The 12009-nt window shown below is 54.2% G+C and overlaps 1 protein-coding gene across 2 annotated transcripts in view; it reads right to left on the bottom strand.

Moving 5' to 3' along the window:
• The window catches only part of LOC123935834 (CD99 antigen-like), a 30668-nt gene extending 25426 nt beyond the window's left edge, over positions 1–5242 (bottom strand). Inside the window, exon 1 of one of the 2 annotated variants that reach the window (XM_045996643.1) lies at positions 5085–5242. In XM_045996643.1, the coding sequence (XP_045852599.1) occupies positions 5085–5151 (67 nt within the window). In that variant the 5' untranslated portion in view covers positions 5152–5242. The remainder of the gene's footprint in view (positions 1–5084) is intronic. The other variant, XM_045996641.1, reaches the window with a different exon arrangement.
• Positions 5243–12009: the final 6767 nt, after the last annotated feature.

Here is a 12009-nt window from a genome sequence, read left to right as displayed (position 1 = left end):
AGCCTCAGAAGGACACGAGCCATGGATGGCTTCCTGCAGTATTTACAAAACCGACCAGCCTCCGGGACCCTCTGCCCCCGAGACAACATCATCAATTTATACTTTGTCCATGTATAACACCAGTCCATGGTGCATCCCAGTGCATGGACGCCTCGTCCACACGGCATGCCTTAACGCCTGCCAGGGAGCCATCAGACCAGCACACAGGGGCTGTGGCAGTGGCCGCGTGGAGCACAGGCAGCCAGAAATCTCTGGCCGCGTTGTCTGGAGATGACTAATGCCTTCCAAAGCACGAGAATGCAGCACTCCGCTCCTTGAGCCCCCTTCCTGGGGAGGGCGGTTCATTCAAGAATGAACAATTACATTGTTGCAGAAATGTAACTGCCTCACCACAACTATGTTGCTCTTTGCAAAGTTCCTGATACAATGTAGTGTATCAAAAAACAAAAAAAAAAAAAACAAAAAACAAACAAACCAGGGGAATTCTCAAAAACTTCCAAGCAGAGAAAAGGAACGTGATTTGCACCGGGTTTGGATCGGCAAGTACTTCGGGACCCTGCTGCCTCCCGTCCAAGGCAACAAATCCGTTTTATATCTGGCCCCAGGCCACCCAGATGCAGAGAAACAGAACAAAAGGCTCACGGATGCTCACTCCGCCACACTGGCGGAACACAGGGCTGCTTTAGCTTCTAGTGAGTTTTCTTCTTGTCCACGCGGCCGGCCGCACCGCCACACATGGAACTCTGGGCCCATCAGTGCATCCTGAGTTACTGCGGGAGGAGCACACCGGTTTGACCATCTCAGGGTGGGGGAGGAAAGAGGAAGTCTCTGGTTTCCTGTTTAGGGGATTTTGAATGACACGGCTAGCAAGAGCAGCCAGAGCTCAGGAGGGATAGTGGCAACCTTGAGTCATTCCGAGACAAAGCTGAAACACACCCGAGGGCCATCTGCCCAAACTGGTCTAACCACGGGGCCCGGGAAGGACAAGAAAGTCGAGAAAGGGAAGTGTCGTGTCTCTAGACGTGTGGAAGATACGACGAATTCCCTACATACAACTAGAACTTTGGCGAGGGTCCATCGGTCATCCCCAGACACTGGCCCACACGGGAAAGAGTATCCGCATGTTGGATGGTGAACCACCCAACACGTCCAAGCAGCATGGCACCAGCAAGATCACCGGCAGTCCACGCGGCCTTCTCTCCCACATCTCCACAGTGGACATGACCTCACGGAATCCTGAATCCTCACAGCGGTTCACTAGGATGGGGAGGACGGACGCCCTGTGTGTTATGGGAGTCTCTGGACTGTAAGGTTTCAGGGCGAATATAAATTAAAAACCAAGAGTCCCCTTTGAAAATACCAGAGCAACATAAGGGAAGGCCTGATTTCCCCCACTAATAACAGCACCGGGAAAGAGCTGGCAAGACCCGTTTCCGGAAGGTTGGAGGACAATACTCAGCAGAGGCAATCGGTACCCGTTCAAGGGTGTGTCCCTCTCAGACGTTCAGAACACGCATCTCTGTCTGCAGAAAGCATTTCCCAAACCACTAATATCCCCCTTGCCCCTAAAAGGACTTTTAGAGATCCCTCCCTAAACACACACTTCACGGTCCATCAGAAAAATCAGCAAAGGACCAAAGGAGGTCCCACAGCCATCTCCGCTGATTGACCTAGGACAGACGCCCAGACCTTAAAACAAAGCACGTGAGGACAGACAGACATGACTGGAGTCCCCTGTGTCTCTCCGACCCCCACAAAGGCTGGACATCCTACAGAACAGTCCTCCAGTCTCTGGGCGTCCGAATGATCCCAGGTAGACCAACAACGTTATCGATTTTTTTTTTTTGAAGAGGGGGGGCTCCCACTCACGATCCCGAAATCAAGACCTGATTTGAGATCAACCTCCCTGAGACACCCACATGCCCCCGGGGATGCTGAGTAATTCTGAGCCTCCAAACACAGGTCCGTCTTGGAGCTCTACCCTGTCTTTACGTCATAACCCCCATAGGATTCTCTTCCCCTAAAAGAAGTCGTCATGCGTTGGAAAATCTCGGGAGGGGGAAACACCATGACACCCACGACTGTGGTACTCAGGACACCGTGGGGGGGCCACGAGCCAAGAAAAAGGCCACTTTCCATCCACGAAATCATGCTGGGACCCTTCACGTCGAAATCATTGGGTTGCTTGAACAGCCACGTTCTGTTGTAAATGAGAGCAGGCAGCCAAGATGTCATCCAGATGGAAGAAAAAAAAAATCTACAAAAATCAAGTACCTTCCTATCTCGACATGCCAAAAAAGAAAAAAAGAAAAAAAAAAAAAGGTGTTAGCCTCTTAAACTGAAAATGGGGAAAAGCGCCCAAGCGGGGAGGTCCACAAGGTGCAATTAAGTTTTATCAGAGCCCAAAGGGCAGGCAGGCAGGCAAACAGGCGGGGCCACGAACTTCATACCCGAAAGCCATACCCACGGGGCCGAGAGCAGAGCCGGTGTCAGGAAACTGGAGAGACCAAGCCCACACCGGCTTTGGACATTTGGGGCTGCGTGACTCTGGGGGATGGGGAGGGACGTCCTGTGCAAGGCTGGGCATTGAGAGTGTCTGGTCTCCAGGTACCACCTGTCCGTGTACCCATTCCCCCAGCTGTCACACCTCAAAAAAAAAAAAAAAAAGAAAAAGAAAAAATGTCCCCATGCATTTCCAAGTATCCCAGGGGTGGGGAAAGCCCAGCTCTATGAAAGGTGAAATGCCCCTTTATGTCTCCTCCATTCCCATGGGAATCCCAGAAGCAAGCCAGGAACTGGGGGAGCCCTAGGTCCCCGGGACTTGGAAATCTGTCCCGTGCCGTTAAAAGCCAAGGTCTGTCCCCAGGCTCTGCTGGCTTCGACCGCCAGCGTGCCAACCACGCCAAACATGTATTTCTACAGTCAAGTGTGTTCTGACCTTCAGCAACTGGTAAGCAGTTTCCTGATTTAAAAAAAAAAAAGGCATTTGTATCTTTGGGACAGCTGGTTCCTGCCCAGAACCTCAGAAGGATCCTGTAGGGAGGCGTGCATGTATGTAAGGGGGAGTGTGGACCGTTGAAAAGATCAACGGGTACTAAAGGTCCATCCTTCCCTCCTTTCTCTGCTGTTGGGGCGAGGCTGGCTGCCCCCGCCTCCCTGCCCCCCTCCGCTGCCTCTCGTAATTTCAGTAAAATCATGCCCCATGTTGCAGCTGCCCGGCACAATCTGTATACAAATCAGGTTAACTCCCGGATGATCACGCCGTGGGTTTTTCCAAGAAACAAATCCCAAAAGGACTCGTGTGGGGCCCCAAGAACAGAAGGAGGCTGGCCCAGATCTGTGAGCCGGACCACGACCAGAGAGCCCCCACATGGCTCGCCAAGACTGCCCACCGGGATCTTGAATTGGGAGACCGTCCCGTTCTTGGAGCCCGGTGTCCTGGGTGTGGGTTTAGATGTTCCTCCAGCCCCGCCACCGCCAAGGATGGTCCCGTCTTGAGGAACCAGAACCACTTGTGATCCACGTCCCTGGAACCCTGCCCATGGGAAGGGGCTCATGAAAGCTTCAGAAGACACACACACCCAGAGGCCCAGAGAACCCTCGCACACTCCTCTGCGCAAGTGTGATACCAACAAACACACACAAAGACAACCATGGGGGGGTCAGGGGCAAACCCATTTCTGCTCGACCAGCCAGAGCCGAAGGAAAAGAGGACATTTCTTCCAGAAGGAAGAGAGAAACTGGGGAGCCATGCCAGGCCGTCCCAGCCAGGTTGTAAGTTGTCCCAAGATGTTCCCCCCCCATCGACCAGGCTTAATCTCCCCTAAAGTCACCAGAGGGCCCGGGGCCCATTTCAAAAGCCCCCACATGAATTCACAAATCCTCCCCCAAAACAACCAGGCTGCCAGGCACTCAAAACTCAAGCCCTTAGCACCGAGCTGGAGGTCCCTCCAACAGAGGGAAAGTCCCCAGCACCACACAGGCCTCCCGCCATGACTCCTATTTGCAAAATGCGTCCACCTCGGAGCAGACCGGTCCTGAAACGGCTCTGCCGGGCGCCGGACTGTCCACTCAACAGTCTGGCCACCCTCCCCGGGTGGGTCCCGGTCCCGGGGCGCCAAGGAAATCAATACACGGTTAGGTGGGGAAAGTTTCCAGAATGCCACGCCCAGCAAAAAATAAGTAAATACATAAAAATTCTAAAAATCGGAGCTCTCCTTTTGAAAGGACAGAGAGGGAGAAACAGGATGGCAACTTCCCCTTGAAAGGACAGCAACAGGAAAGCAGGCAACAGCCAGAAACAGGCGTGGGCTGCGTGCGCCGAAAGTGGGGGGTCGTGGTGGAGAAGGGAGGGGTCCCCAGGCCTCTCCTAGTCCTGACATTTTTTCTGTGTTTTCCGAATTCTCCACTGGAACAGACGCGCAGTGTGCTGAGACCACGTCCCCTTTCCCCGCGCGCGCAGCGAGCGCCCCGTCCCCGAGGCTTGGGCACACAGTGTTTCTGAACGTGTCCAAAGCTCCGAGTTGCTCTCAACGGCCCCCACCCCCGCTCCGCGGGCGCCCAGGCTGCACAGCGGACTCCAAATTTAGGCCCGGAACGCAGGGCGTGGCTCCCCGCGCACCAACAAAGACCAGGGCCCGGGGTGAGCCAGAGGGGGGGAACTCGGGCCGCTGCAGGGGAGCAGGGGCGCACACGCGGGGCCGGGGGCACCTGAGAAGTGTCCCGCGTGCGAGCACCCAACGCCAGCGGCTCCCGCGAGCGCCTCCAACTACGGGAGTTGCTGACTTGGAAAACACACGCGGCATTTCGCCGCTGGAGTAAGTCCAAACCCGCCCCGGAAAAAAGTTGGAGAGTCGCGAGGCCGCCTATTTGGGGCGTTGGCTACCCGCGGGCACGGCGCGTCCCGCCAGCGGGGAGGAGGACCCGGGGTCCCCGCCGCGTCCCACGAGGCCCGCCTCACGCTGGGCGCCCCCGAGGCCCTCCCCGGGGTCCCGGCGCGCGCGTCCGTGTGCGGGTCTTCCCCAGGCCGGCCGGCGCCCCCAGGGCACTCCGCCCGCCCCCGCCCTGAGCTCCAAATCGCTCACCCCGGGCGGGCACTAGGGTGCCGAGCAGGCCGACCAGCAGCAGCGCGACGGCGGCCCGTGGAGCCATGGTGCGCCCTGCGCCGCGCAGGAACCTCCCGGAGTGCGGCGCCCGGGCAGCGGGGGCGGCGGCTGAGGCTGCGGGAGGGCCCACGGGGCGGGGCCGGCAGAAGGAGAGGTCGGTGGGGGCGCCCTGTGGCCCCGCCCTGGCCTCAGCTCCGCCCCGCCCGCAGGCCGGGGACACCCCTGGGGCGGGCCCAGCGCAAGGGAGTGGAAAAGCCGGGGAGGCCTGGTTACTCTGGGCGGCCGGGACGGGAGCAAGTGACCCCCTCCCTATTCGGAAAGTGGGGGCCCCCTACCCGCCCTAAGAACTCCAGGTCAGCCTGGAAGGGAGCAAGTGACCCCGTCCCTATTAGAAAGTGGGGGCCCCCTAGCCGCCCTGACCACTCTAGGGCGTCCTCAAGGGGAGCAAGTGACCCCTCCCTATCAGGAAAGTGGAGGCCTTCTGCTCGCCCCTAACCACCCCAGGGCGGCCCGGACGGGAGCAAGTGACCCCCTCCCTTTTCAGAAAGTGGGGGCCCCCTACCCGCCCTAACCACCCCAGGGCGGCCCGAGGGGAGCAAGTCAGCCCCTCCCTGCTCAGAAGGTGGGGTCCCTCCTTGTGTGTCCGGCCCATAACGGGATCCGCGCCCCCAAGAACGCGGAAGAGGCCCTCCCCGCCCCTAACTCCTAACGGGGACTCGTGCCCCCTCGAGCACCGAGTGAAAGGCTCTCCTTTCCCAGGAACCTTGGTTCCCTGGTCCCCGGCAGCCCCCAGTCCCATCCCAAAGTCCGGTCTGAAGGGACAGAGCCCGGAGCATGGGTGGGGGTTTGGGGGGCGCAGGGCAGAACCCTACCCTGCAGCCTGCACAAGGACCTTCCTGGGCGGAGCCTCCGAAGCCTTCGCGCACCCTAAGCTGGGGGCTGGGCGCGCAGACGGGGAGAGGCATGAGACCCCTCCCTCGCCCCCCCTGGGGAAGTGGCACTGGCGTCCTGCTGGGTCTCTGGCCACAGCCCAGACCCCAGGCTTGGAGCTGGTCCTTGTCCCAGACCATCAATATTTTTTTCACTGAAATGTTAGCTTAATATTCTCTCCGTGTCCCTTCAGAGAACAGAACATCTCAGATGGAGAAAAATCCCTGAGTCAGATTCCTGCATTCCACCCTGCAAGCCTTACCCCGCTGCGGGCCAGCCCCAGCCCAGCTCCAGCCTCTCCTCACCCCTGCAGGAGTCAGGGTCCCTCCCTGGACAGGGCCATCGGGACACCTGTCCAACTGCTCTCACCTACCGCCACCTACCAGGTCCAGACAGACACCAGGCAGGCCAGACGCACTGGACGTAGCACCCTGGGGCCTGCCTGGGGCAAATGCAGGGACACTTACTTAAAAAGGGAACGGTCTGGCCATATAAGGCTGGATGCTTGGTGGTGTCCCGTTTCCCATCGGCTAACCATTCCCCACCAACGGAAGCCTGTGGTTCCAGAGGTAGGAAGATCACACAGTCCTTTGTCAGGAAAAAGCAATAATCAGCCTTTGAAGTCAACGAGCACTGACCGCCCAGCCAGAGACCACCTGCCCTCTGCCCCCATGCACCTGCTCCCTCTATATACGCCTTTCTCTGTTCGTCCCGTGCAGCCTTGACTCACCCCCCACGAAGCCATTTCCCTTCCCAAGCACGTCCCCCTTCCCTGGCCACAACCTGGCGGCCAGTGCAGCGTGTGGACCTTGGGCCAGGGCCCCCAGGAGGCTCTTCTTGGGCAGCAATGGGATGCCGGAGCTAGGGCAGCCCTTTTGGCACCCTGAGGCAGGTCGGCAGCCTGAGAGAAGCCAGTTGTGTTTGGGGCCAAAGTCAAAAGGCAAAGACCTCTCCCCTGCCCACGGAATGGTCCAGTTCAGCCCTGTCCTCCCCTGTTGAACATAAAACCTCACCCGGGACAATGTTTAACCTCACTCCCTTGGGATGCAGCGAGGCTGAGACTGCCCTATCCACACCACGGCCAGCATTCCAGAGCACTCTCCAGCCTGGGCTCACCTTTCATCCCCCTGGGGCTAGGTCCCCATCACCAGCTCTCACAGATGGGCATGGTCACTGGCACTAAAAGCCAGGCTTTCAGGCTGCTTGGTGTTTTAATTTATGTTCATACCGACAGGCGTCTTGGACGCGTCTCTTTCTAATTCATTAAGTTGACTTTTCTTTTTTTTTTCTTAAGGGCTACCTTCCCTGGCTCAGAATGAACATTTCCATCATGTCTGGCAGGTGCTCTGGTGTCGAGGTCTAAGCTGCAGAATAAAAATTAAGTTAATTGACGGAGGCCCCTGAGGTGCTTCCAAGCACCGCAGGAGAGATCTTTGAAGGGCATCCGTGAAGACCTAGACAGGGAGGAGGGAGGAAGAGTCCTTTCCAAGCGGACTTCTTGCTCTGCTGGTTGGGACTCAGGACCAGAGGGAGGTCTGAGTGTTTTTGGCATCCCCTGCAACACACGCACACCTACGGACTGGCCCTTCTCCCTCATTGATGGACCATCCTTTGTGTGACCACTGGGCTCTGTCTCTCGACCTTGGGGTCTTGACGTGGACCCCAGGAATCCAATGCACAGAGAACAAAGTAATCTTAGAAAGCAGAACACAGAAGACTGTATCCATACGTGAGGGAGACAGACAACCTCAGCTGTCCGAGCAGACGTTTGCGGAAAGCAAGACCTGTCCAGCGGGGGAAATTCCAACAGGCCATTCCCGGTTGCAGGAGCCTGGGCATCTGTCTCCATCTGTTCCCATCTCCCTGGGAACACTCTGTCCTCACTACAACCCAAAGCTGCCGGGGGGGTGGGGGGGGGTCCCCTCTTTGTCGCCCTGGAGTCAAAAGACGCAGCCAAACCAAAGAACGGGAAAGGGGAGGGTTTTTCTTGCAATTTCCCGAAGCAGTGTCTTCTCCGAACCATGGAATGGGGGAGTTTGAAGCTTCGGGGTGTATGCCTGACCAGGATAGGGCTTGCAAGATGGGGGGACGCAGGGCAACAACCTGGACAGGGTCCAGGTCCTATCTAGCTGCTGGAACTCACAAGGGTCAGGGAGGCCCAGGATTATCAATACTCTGGCTCTGGCCGGTCTGCTGTTTGGGGAGCTCACAGGGCTTTAAAACCCTGCCTAATGTGCTCCAGGTCAAACTCGGGTCCTCCCACAACGAGGGGAGCCATACGCCTGGTTTCCTGGCTCTGATTCCTTCTGGCTGGCTCCGGGCTGAGGAGAGACTTTTTGTTTTTTCATTCTTTTGTTCCCCTTAAAAAAAAAAAAAAAAGTCCTGAACTTTATGTGTATTTTTGTCACGTTTGCAGGAAGTGCTGCAAGAAGTGTGCGGGGGAGGGTCGAGCCGGTGGGTACTAGATCACTAAACGATTGGGGGGACCTAAAATATTTGTCTTCTGTTTTCGTTTTTGGTTTTTTCTTTTAAGATTTTATTTATTTACATGACAGAGAGAGAGAGCACACAAGCACGGGGAGCAGCAGAAGGAGAGGGAGAAGCAGGCTCCCCGCTGAGCAGAGAGGTCGATGCTGGACTTGAACCCAGGCCCCGAGATCGTGACCTGAGCCGAAGGCAGATGCTTCACAGACTGAGCCCCCCAGATCAGGAAGCAGCAGGGAGCCCAGCACGAGACCAGGCCCTTAGAGTTGCAAGCAGAGCCCTTCCCCGGGCTGGCCCAGCCTTCAGCAACAAGCCTCACGACCCCAGGCTCTGTTTACGGGGAGAACAACACTCCGTTTGGATTCTGGGAAGGGGCACTGTCCAGCTGGCATGGACCACCATTATTCCAAAGTACCACAGACATCTGTCCGGTCACCTGTCCCCGTTCCCCACCTGCTCATACCCTCCCATTGGGTTGAGCCCTTTTGCACTCACGACTGCATTTCTAGAGGGATGCAAACATTCAGTCCCTAGCAACCTCCCCTTAAGAGTATTGTTTACGACAACAGAAGCACAGAAAAGCACACGCTTCCTGCAACACAAGAACAGAAGTGACTGCCAATCCACATAAGCCAGGAAGGGAAACGGCAGCCTTTTTAAAGCACTGAAAAACCACGGCCTAAACCCAACCACATTGCGTCGAAATGCTCTCTGGGGTTTAAGAGAACGACCCGGTCTACACGCCGAACACATAGCCCTGATTGCTTTTTGCAAAGCGAGGGATGTCCTTGTTACCTGTATTTGCTCAACTCTCTGCACGGAATCTGCGTTACTTTTGAAGTTGGAGGTGAACATATTTTGAAACTGGAAGAGCGAAAATGTGGGGAACGCCACCAGAGTATGGCCCTAACTTCAGGAAGGATCGAGCTCCCGGAAGATGATGATAGCCATTCGGTAAGACGGAGGCTGATTTCCCTTCCGCCTCATCTCTGGACAGGTAAATGGGGAGATGGTTCATGGATGCACAGTTAGTGGGTGGGTGGGTGGATGGATGGATGGTTAGCGGATGGATGGATAGATGGATGGATGGATGGACTGATGGATGGATGGATGGTTAGTGGATGGATGGATGGATGGATGGATGGGGTGATGGATAGATGATGGATACATGGTTAGTGATTGGATGGATAGAAAGATAGAAGGATGGATGGATGGATGGATGGATGGATGGATGGATGGATGGATGATGGATAGATGGATGGATGGATGGATGGATGGGTGGATGGATGGATGGATGATGGATAGATGGATGGATGGATAAATGGATGGATGATGGATGAATGGCTAGTATTGGATGGATAGGAGGATAGAAGGATGGATGGATGGATGGATGGATGGATGGATGATGGATGGATGGATGGGTAGGTGATGGATGGATGGATGGATGGATGGATGGATGGATGATGGATAGATGGATGGATGGATGGATGATGGATGGATGGATGGATGATGGATGATGGATGATTGATGGATGGTTAGTGATTGGATGGATGGAAGGTTAGAAGGTTGGATGGATGGATGATGGATAGATGGATAGATGTTCTTAGCTCCTAGTCACACCAAATCTTGTTCTCCAGACTTTCTCTTGATATCTCAATTATTCTTGGATAGTCAGTGAAAACTGACACATTTGACATCTGGTACGTACATAACCAGTGCCTCACCCTGAATCAGACGGGCTCCACTGCCCTCTTAAGGTTCAGGTTTTCATCTTGAAGCCTGGGCAGCACTAGACCTTTTGGCCAGAATGTTTTCACCGGGACAAGGCCCCCCAGCACTTCCCTCCTCTGAGTCCCTACCTATCCAGCTCCCGTTCCCTCCTCTCAGTCTTGTCTTCCCCAAGTTCCTTGGGAATCCCTCTTCTCAATGATTCCTTAACACACCCAGCCCCTCAACAGCTACCCAAGGGCCCGCACTTTGGAATACAGCAGTGAAATCCAGCAGCCGTAGCTCTGCCTCAGAGAGCAACGCTTAGTTTTAATAGCCCTTGATTTACATGTATTTATTTTTGTTGATCGGAGTCTCCCCAAAGTCTTTGAGCAGTCTTATTTTTTATTCTACCTCAGCACCTGGCTGAGAGCCCAACACACAGAGACTGCCTTTCAGATGCTTAATTACTCCACTGAATCAAGCAAAACAGACATGAGCGTGCCATGAAAAGCTGAGCATTTAGGTAATGAAGCTTTCGTATTACCTTTAGGTCTATCAGGACACGCACAGATACAGTGAAACACACACAGAGTATGCATGTATATAAATGTCCACACTTGCTTCTACATATAGATCTACATCTGTCCATCCATCCATTCATCTTGTGTACATGCAAGACCATGCATTGTACGCAAGACTTTTACCTTCTTCCATACCAAGGGACTTGACCTTTATGGACGTTGGCAATATGGCAGCTGAAAGACCATTATCTACAGTCTTCCTTGCAGTTAAGTGTAACCAAAAAATAAGTTCTGGTCAATGAAACAAATGTAAGCAGAAATTGTTGGAGAAAACTTCTGAAACGTTCCTTAAACGATGGATGGTTAGATGGATAGATGGATGGATGGATGGATGGATGGATGGATGGATGGCAAGGGGCCCTTTTAGCCTTCTCCCTTCTTCATCTTGTGCTTTCCTGGGATACCAGGTTGATGTCTGGAGCCCCAGCAGCCAGTCTGGAGAAGGAGGTAACCCAGAGGATGGGAGCTACTCTTGAAGGATGGCTGAACATAAGGAAAGAGAAGCAACATTTTTATCTTATCCTTTTTAAAAAAAAAAAAGTCATATTTGCTTCAGTCTTATTTAAACCAGTTTTCTTTCTGGTCTTTGTTATCAGAGGTCAGGCCCAGTTTATAATAGAGACTGAGTATGAGTTCCTTATGGGCAACCAAAACAGCTAAGATGGGTCTGACCATCACACATGGTGTCTGTTGAACAGATGTTGAAGAGAAATTTCCTGAGTCAGTAGAATGGCAGGTGGAAGGATGAGTAGTTGGAAGTGTCAGTGGATATGTGGGTGGATAGATGGGTGGATGGATGGATGGTTGGATGGATAAGTAGATGAATGTGTGGATGGATGGATTGATGGATGGATGGATGGATGGATGGATGGATGGATGGATGGATAGATAGATAGATGATAGATAGTTGTATGGGTGGATGGATGGATGGATGTGTGGATGAATGGACAGATGGATGGATGGATGGTAGCATGGATGGATAGATAGATAGATAGATAGATAGATAGATAGATAGATAGATAGATGGATAGATGGATAGATGGATGGATAGTTGTATGGGTGGATGGATGGATGGATGGATGGATGGATGGATGGATGGATTGTTGGATGGGTAAGCAGATGGATGTCTGGATGGATCGACAGATGGCTGGATGGACAAACAAACACATGAACCTTTTATCAGATACCATTGTGACGTA

Source organism: Meles meles, chromosome Y, assembly GCF_922984935.1.
Source record: "Meles meles chromosome Y, mMelMel3.1 paternal haplotype, whole genome shotgun sequence".
NCBI classification, from domain to species: Eukaryota; Metazoa; Chordata; class Mammalia; order Carnivora; family Mustelidae; genus Meles; species Meles meles.
Note: the sequence above shows the minus strand (reverse complement) of the source record. Positions and strands in the feature narration are given on the sequence as shown.